At 32.1% G+C, this 8,470-nt stretch overlaps 1 protein-coding gene across 1 annotated transcript; it reads right to left on the bottom strand.

Annotated features, from left to right (window-relative positions):
• Positions 1 to 231: 231 nt before the first annotated feature.
• Positions 232 to 4,535, bottom strand: LOC134234319 (uncharacterized). Its single transcript, XM_062716369.1, has 5 exons — positions 4,357 to 4,535; positions 2,442 to 2,569; positions 1,145 to 1,234; positions 920 to 1,048; positions 232 to 484 (listed from the first exon to the last, which is right to left on the bottom strand). The coding sequence occupies exons 1-5, from the start codon at positions 4,381 to 4,383 to the stop codon at positions 313 to 315; spliced, it is 546 nt and encodes a 181-aa protein (XP_062572353.1). The 5' UTR covers positions 4,384 to 4,535; the 3' UTR covers positions 232 to 312.
• Between the last annotated feature and the right edge of the window lie 3,935 nt (positions 4,536 to 8,470).

Here is an 8,470-nt window from a genome sequence, read left to right as displayed (position 1 = left end):
TACCCCACCCACAAAATTTCAGACCAAACAGCTGATGTTTAAATTTTGAATTGCGAACTGCGTTCTAGAACGCAATTCACTTTTGAATTGCGAATAGCGAACTGCGTTCTAAAATCTGAACGCCACACATGCTCGGCATCAATAAATTAATAACATTTGGAAAGAAAATTTTATTCAAATTATTTTTTTTTTTTAAATTCAAATTTAAGAGAAAAAAAAACATTGAAAAGAATCAAATATGTAATAAAGAAAGTTAAACAACTGTTTAAAAACGAAAAGTTGTAAGAGCAGTTCAGGTTTGATTAATGCCATTTATGCTGTTGTGAATTCGAAGCAACTGCGCCATCTGTAGCAAGAACAGCATTGTGGGTACCACCTGGAAACCAGTTGGAAACCACGCTTTGGACACCACACCCAAAACCTCAGCTTGGTCCATCCATCTCTGATGCATGTACTCTTGTATAATTTGCTCCCATAGCAATCACTGCAATCATACAAAACAAAACAGCTAAACAAACTATGAAAATAAGAAGAAATTAATTATTTGAGTGAAGAAATGAAGAAAAGAATGAATAAAAGTTCTGTATTATATTCAGTCATATTGTACTACTTTTTCCTTCGGACAGTTTTTTTTTTGCAAGTTAACAATTTTAGGAAGTAATACATTATATGTTTCCCCCTGTGTTCAATCTTGTGAGCAGTCATTTTTCAAAAAATTAACATTGCCATATAGGCTTTGCTGTCTTTGGTCCAAACATTAACACACGACAACATCAATTAGTCTTTAACGATGAACTCTTTAATTATGAAATTTCCCAAGTGAGAATAAAACCAGAAGTCACAAAACAAATAATGGAAAAAATATACATAGAATACATTTTAATGTTCTATTTATAGTTCTGATTAAACAAAGACGTACTTTACTCCACAGATCGCATATGTCACCCTCTGTAGTTTCGGCAGCACAACATAGCACGTTTCATCGTTAACAACAACGAAAGTGATGAAACCTAGTTTCCTTGGACACGTGTCAAGGGCAAAGTGTTTACTATAAAAAGAAAGTTTAAAATCAATAATCAAATGTCGATTTTTTTTCAATTACCTTCAAGCTCATATTACATAATAATAGTTAATATCGTCTTACTTTTCGATCGGTTCTACTCTTTCAGCTGATATTTCGTTCACTGAATTTTTGACTTCAGTGTTTTCTTCCAAAGCAGCATCGATCTTTTGCCTAGATGAAAAACATTTCATATATCAAATTATATTTAAAATTAAATTAAAGCAAGAAATCGAAAGGAAAAATTATACAGCTTCTTGATTCAACACTACAATACGATGTGAAGTTAGCAAGCTGTATCATAACTACATGTAGCTCTTGCATAACAAGTCAGGTCTCGCGACCTTAAAAATTGAAAACTGACTCAAGTCACAGTTTTCATTTTGAATATTTTTTTTTATATAACATCATTTATGTGTATTAAAATTATTATATAATTGCGTAATTTTCAAATTAAAGAAAGGATGAATTTTCCCTTCATTCTCAAAATTATTTCAGACGTAATATTGATTTGAAATTTTGACATAAATTTAAGTTACATGCATCTTTCAAATTCTCATTAATAGTATAAATACGTATAATTCAAATCTATCTTCCTTTATTTATTTATGGAGAATATGGAGATCAGGTGCCATGAAGGAGTGAGCATCCCCTGCCGACCAAAATATTAAGTAAATATTTCAAAATATTACCGTGTTTCATTTCTGTTAGCTTACACCAAACTGTTCTTCCGTAATGCAAATTGTTTAACCATAATAAAGTACTATGTAGACTGGGCGTTTACAATAAGTACTTGAATTTTGTTTCTTAACATTTGTTTCTTAGATTTCAATTTAAACTGTTGATTCGCAAATATTTATAGACAGGTGAAAAATTATTCAAAGTAATTAATGGACTAATGCCCGTGCGTTAGTCCAGAAGTTATCCTCTATTTTTTTTTAATTTTTGTATCGGTATAATAAAACAGTTAAAAAGTATATCGTTGAGGAAGTTAGCAAGATTCCAGTTCCCCTCGACCATGCTAACTCCCCTAATGATATACTTTGATTGTATAATAATCACAAGTCTTTATTTTCAAGGGGAGCTCAAATCTATTTGTACTGATTAATGTTGAAGCGCAGCACATTTTAAAATAACATTGCAATAACTTAGTAATTACAAAACACTGAGCATAATAGATCAAAAATATATTTTTTATATAGAAAAGATATAGTAAAATGATTATTTAGTTGTTGTTTTTTTTTCTGAGATCTTTTTTTTTAAATCTTTTTTTAAAATCTGAAACTCGCAGTAGATTAAATATCATCTTTGGCTGATCCATGAATGGTTTAAATAAAAACTTTCTTTAATCATAGTGACCTTGAAATACGACGTAACTTACATCATATCTGTTGTCTGGGCTCGACTCCCCCCATCAATCTCCCTGTCTACTGGGTCTTCTAAAAGGCATTGAGTCTTCTGGCCATAGCAAGACATAAAGCACGCCACAAGGACAGCAACTATCAAAATCTGTATTTAAAACAAAAAGGAGAAAACAATTTTAACGAATACATTCCACATAGAAGGCATTTCTTGAGAATACTTGACGCTACATATTTTCTTGTCCGTCGGATGGGACGTTAAACGGTGCCCCGTGTCAAGGATAACAACCCCCTTGGCACGCAAAAGATCGTTTCTCCGGTTTTCGAAAAAAGTAGGCTCACTAGGGGCCGCCAGGGAAACCAAAAAACTTTCAAAACTGATCATTTAACATAATTTCCTGCCGAAATATGGCTGAAATATCGCCGACTCGGCGTTAAACACCAATCAATCAATCAATCAATCAATCATATTTTCTTACATAAAAATAGCTGGAACACTTCTGGTATACCGGTTCCTGTAGTAAATATGGCGCTAAAATAGGTGCCGCCGAAGGCGGTGTACAATATATATACGATGCATTTTTCAATAATTCAAAACATCTTATTACACTGGCATAGGTTGCAATCAAGTCCAGAATCTTCCCTGTTACATAAAGCCTATACAGAAAATATTAACCTTAGTCAAGGCAATATTAACTGCTGGTACAAAAATGTAATTTATTTCAGTAAGAAAATTAATCTCTCATTACCAGAATGTAAAACATACAAAAACACATTTTTAAAAAAGCAAGTCAAGAAACATTTGAAAAAAACACTTCCTACAATATTGGAAAATGAAACGTGAAGAGGGACTTGACTCTGGAAAACTTACTACTTATTTCATGTTTAAAAAAAATTTTACAATGGAAAACTATATGTACATCAAATCTCATGAAATAAGATAATCCATATGCAGATTTAGAATAAGTGTTCATGACCTAAGAATTGAAAAAGGCAGATATGAATCTGTAAAAAATAATGCTGGTCAAAGAATTCCCTTAGATAGAAACAAAAGAATGTTTTTAATGTGTAACCAAAACTATACAGAAGGTGAATATCATTTTCTTAATGAATGCCCATTATATACTGAGGACAGAGATAAATTTTTTCGTTATATCTCATTACTAAACAAAAATTTCATATTATTATCAAAAGGAGACAAATTTCTCTGGTTAATCACGTAATGATAAGACGACACGACAAGGAAATCTGAAGCATTAGATCCTGGTTTTATAGGATATATACGACAAGTGAACAGGATCTATTCAATTGCCTTAAATCTACAAAATTTTGAAATCCATCCATCATTTTAGTCATGAACTAGAGATACATGTACTGTGATCAATGAGCTCACTAAATGATACCCCCCTCCCATATGATTATAATGACAAAGTCATTGTTGTGCTCTTAGAGGCCCGAAATAAGTGTTAGATTAAAAAGTAAAATAGAATGTGCACAAAGGCATTATGGAATAAAGAATCTGAGTGAAAGTATCATTTAAATTATTTAGTGGTTCACATTGGCAAAATGTAAAGAAGATTCTGTGTAAATTTCATTAAATTTCACTCAGTGGTATAAGAGGAGATGGGTATCCCAAAGCGTAACAGACAGCGGACGGACGGACATACCGATTACTAAATACCCTCCCGCTTTTCAAGCGGGGGATATAAAAATTTGTTATAGACTTTAAAGTAAATTTTGAAATTTCACCTTGAATTATAACCAAATTATCGGAATCAAACAATCGGATTACGTAAAATGCAGTTTGCTAAAGATTATTACCTTTTTGGCATTCAACATCAAATGAAATAAAATTAAAAGGGCAAGACCTATTTTAAAGTAACTTTATTATTAACTCTATCCTTTTATATTACTGTCAGAGTTATATATGTTTACATTTTTTGTACACCTTGAGAAAATCATGTGTAAGCTGCAGCCTTTAGCCTATATGGAATATACGCCACTGACAGAACATCCTATCTAGTCAAATTCAGTATAACAATTAACAAATTAAATAGCACAGGCACTTGTTTCGTATACGGGGCACGCCCTACCTATATTTACCACAAGGTACCTGACTCTTTTTCGGGCACCCCCGCTTCAAGCTCGTATTTACTAATAAATCAATCATACACCTACATTATCTTGACATAGTTCGCTCCATGAGATATTTTTCTACATTGCTGATAGATATTTTGTTGTAAAATGCTTATTTATCCCATGTTTACACCTACATTATCTTGAAAACATCAGTTGTGAAGTATTAAACATAGTTCGCTCCATGAGATATTTTTCTACATTGCTGACGTCTCCTATAAAGATATTTTGTTGTAAAATGCTTATTTATTCATCGATAATCAGCTGGAATCAAAGTAAGACAAACTTTAAGCTACATTGACTTCCGGTTTGGCGCTTACGGACAAAATATTTTTTATGAAATTAAAATAATCTGCAAGTGAAAAATAATTGGTAACATTTTTATAGATAATATATATTTTTAGATACTAATTATACTTTAGCCTTATCCAGAATCTCCTGTTGCGATTTTGTCAACGCCGTGACTTAATTTTCACTTTTGCGTTGCTTAACTTAGCAACCAATGAAATCACTGATATAACATTTAGACCCCAATTACCGGAAGTCAATGTAGCTTAAAGTTTGTCTTACTATGATTCCAGCTGATTATCGATGAATAAATAAGCATTTTACAACAAAATATCTTTATAGGAGACGTCAGTAATGTAGAAAAATATCTCTTGGAGCGAACTATGTCAAGATAATGTAGGTGTATGATTGATTTATTAGTAAATACGAGCTTGAAGCGGGGGTGCCCGAAAAAGAGTTAGGTACCTTGTGGTAAATATAGGTAGGGGGTACCCCGTATACGAAACAAGTGCCTGTGTTAAATAGCCTAAAACTTAGAATGAAACACATCGGCCAAAATAAATCCAATTATAGGTTATAAATGTGATAAAGATCAATATAGTGACCATAGCATGTAAGTAACGCTGACTTTAAACAAGGTTGGTGAATCGAAATCCCCGTAACAAACTTATCTGTCAGTAGCCTGCCTCGGCCTAAAAATGGATCGTTTTAGGAGCATAACCTTGAGAATGAGAACTAGAGTTAGAGTCTGGGATGGACTAAAAGCTACTCTTCTAACCATCTTTGATATCAACAATTAAAAAACACCGTCCCTGCAACTTCTTTTTATCTAAACAACTAAAAAGCGCATTCCTATTCAGAGAGAGAGAGAGAGAGAGATATGGGGAATCCTAGTTTTTCTCGGAGGCGGGGGTATGGTGTCAAAACCCTCTGAAATATTGTGACAAAAAAGCATAAACAAAATAAATAAACGAAACGAAAGGGAAACTAGCCAATGTTGAAAACCTAACCATGTTTCTCTTGGATGGAAGGGTCGCTTCAGAAATTCCCTCACAAACTACCGGGTATCTTGTGTTTCCACGATTTGGGGGGATCAATGTTATATTTTGGCTACTTTATTAAAAAAAAATTAATAACGCTGAAAGCCAGGGTTGTGTATCTAAGGCAAACATTTTTTGATTAAAAAGAACTATAAAAATTAAGAAAACTATGGAATGTCATATACGACAGCCAACTGCTTACTGCTAACTGCTGACAGCTTACTGCCAACTGTCAGCTGCTTACTGCTAACTGCCATACATATTTGAATAATTTTTATTTTTATATTGATATTTATGTGAATTTTATATAAAAAGAAAAAAAAAACCAGGCGCGGATCTAGACTTTATATACTATATATACTCATATTCAGGATTTACATATACAAATATACTTCTTTTTAAATAAATACATGTATTAGGTGAAATATTGCGATTTTAAGCTACATGTAACTTTGAAAACTAAGATATATTTAAAAAAAAATAGTTTATTCTAAGAATATAACTGAATTACTGAATTAATTAAGTGTGCATTGATTACATTGGTGTCGGAAGCAAATTGAAAGTGCAGAGTGGGGAGGGGTAATTGCAAAAAAAAAGTCATAAATATGTGTTTTTATGCCGTTGAATTAAGAACCGGTTTCATGATCAAAATTCCAATTGATAATTCTACCGGAATGTAAACTAGGCAGGTCGATAGATCAGGAGCTAAGGAGGTCTAATACTATAGCTATTATGCATGTAAATATCGTGCGCATATCTCTCTGACGCATACTAGAAACTTCCCAAATAACTAGTAGGTTATTCTTTTTGTATAAAAATATGAAACGTCAAGTGCCTGTGCCAATCTCTCACCAGAGGGCGTTTTTACGCTTTGCTCCAACACAAGCGGAGCGCGCCCTCTGGTGAGAGATTGGTGCCTGTGCATGAGAATTATCGTTCATGAGTTGATAACTCGTTAAAAAGGTCTATCACAAATTCTTCCTACTTGAAATTTTGAAAACGAGATAAATGCATAATCAATTGTTATTAACATCTATACTGTTTGCATTTATTTATCAAATTATGACAGTATTTAATTTTAGTTCCTTTTTAACCTTACCAGATACATCAATATTCAATAAATTATTTAAAAAAAGAAACTTACCTTCATCTTCTATTTTTCTTGAAACAAATTCAGTTTCCAATCTGTATGATTGTACTGTATTATTTCATCTCCTTATATAGTGATAGGTACATGTATGGACGCAGGATCTTCCCATTTAACCAATCAAAACTGACATATGAACAGGATATATTTTCGGATAATTGAACAATTGGTGATTTAATTGGTGAATTGAATAATTTATGTGCATAACCTAAATTTAAAAGTACAGGAAAAAAACTGAGATATATAGTTATTATTTTCTACTCAGACTTCAGAATCAAAGACATAAAAAAAGTGTAGCCAACATTTAATATATTTCATATTATCTAAATATACTTTCGGTGGGAAAAAATGAAAATAAAAGTGGAGAGAAGAAAGAATAGATATGTATTGAAAGGCATATATGGGAAAAATGAATATATCATTAGGATATGAGACAAATTAAAAGGCATATTTGAATGATAACTTTTTTGTGAGGAATATGCATATCCCTTAACGAAATCAGAGTGTAAATGTATGCAAATAATACTGTCTCTTTTCTACTTTTTTTCAATGTTTAATATTAAAAAAATAGAATCAAAGTACTGAAACTCATGGGAGTTGAACATTGTTATCTGAAACACTATGCGCCCGGCAACAAAGTTCGGAAAAAGCTATTTTTAGCACTTAGGTCACAGTCAAGGTCAAAAGGTCATTGACCTTAATGTCATTTGAAAGAACCTGATTAGTGGAGTTTGCATACGAAATATGAAATCTCTATCTTTCATGGTTAAAAAGTTATGGCGAAGGTTAAAGTTTGCAGAAAAAGCTATTTTTAGTATATAGGCCACAGTCAAGGTCACAAGGTCATTGACCTTTGTGTCATTTGAAAGAGCTTAATTAGTGGAGTATGAAGTCTCTATCTTTTATAGTTCAAAAGTTATGGTGAAGGTTAAAGTTTGGGACAAACAGACCAGGCGCGTAGCTGCCTATACTCAAGTACGCAAGTGCGTACACATCATTTTCAAAAACAAAAAAAAAAAAAAAAGAAAGGAAGAAAGAAAAAAGAAAAAAAGGAGAGAGAGATTTATTCGGAGAAAAAGAGGCACTATCTGTCTTTCAAATTATTTTACGTCTTATTGTTTCTATTCAAATTTTGTTCAGAATATCGTTAAATAAAATCCAGTCTTTTTTAAAGGAACTCAAAAATTCTTGACTTGAGTAAGAAAATATTGTTGAACCAAAATGTTCAACTGTTAATCCGCGTAATCCTGATTATCCACTACATGTATGTGTGCGATGCATCAAAGTGACATTGATCTAAAGAAAAGGTTACAAGGGTCTTAACTGTTTTAATTATTATATAATAAAATCAAAAACAAAAAAAAGGCAAAATTCTGAACAAAGCAAATAAAAATATAGATCATTTACGAATATCTTATTTTACTGATGTTACCAATTA

This window comes from Saccostrea cucullata, unplaced genomic scaffold (genome assembly GCF_032062105.1).
Source record: "Saccostrea cucullata isolate Sc308-1 unplaced genomic scaffold, CSIRO_AGI_Scuc_v1 ctg783, whole genome shotgun sequence".
In the NCBI taxonomy this organism is placed as follows: domain Eukaryota; kingdom Metazoa; phylum Mollusca; class Bivalvia; order Ostreida; family Ostreidae; genus Saccostrea; species Saccostrea cuccullata.
The sequence above is the reverse complement of the archived record's forward strand: the minus strand, read 5'-3'. Positions and strand labels throughout refer to the sequence as shown.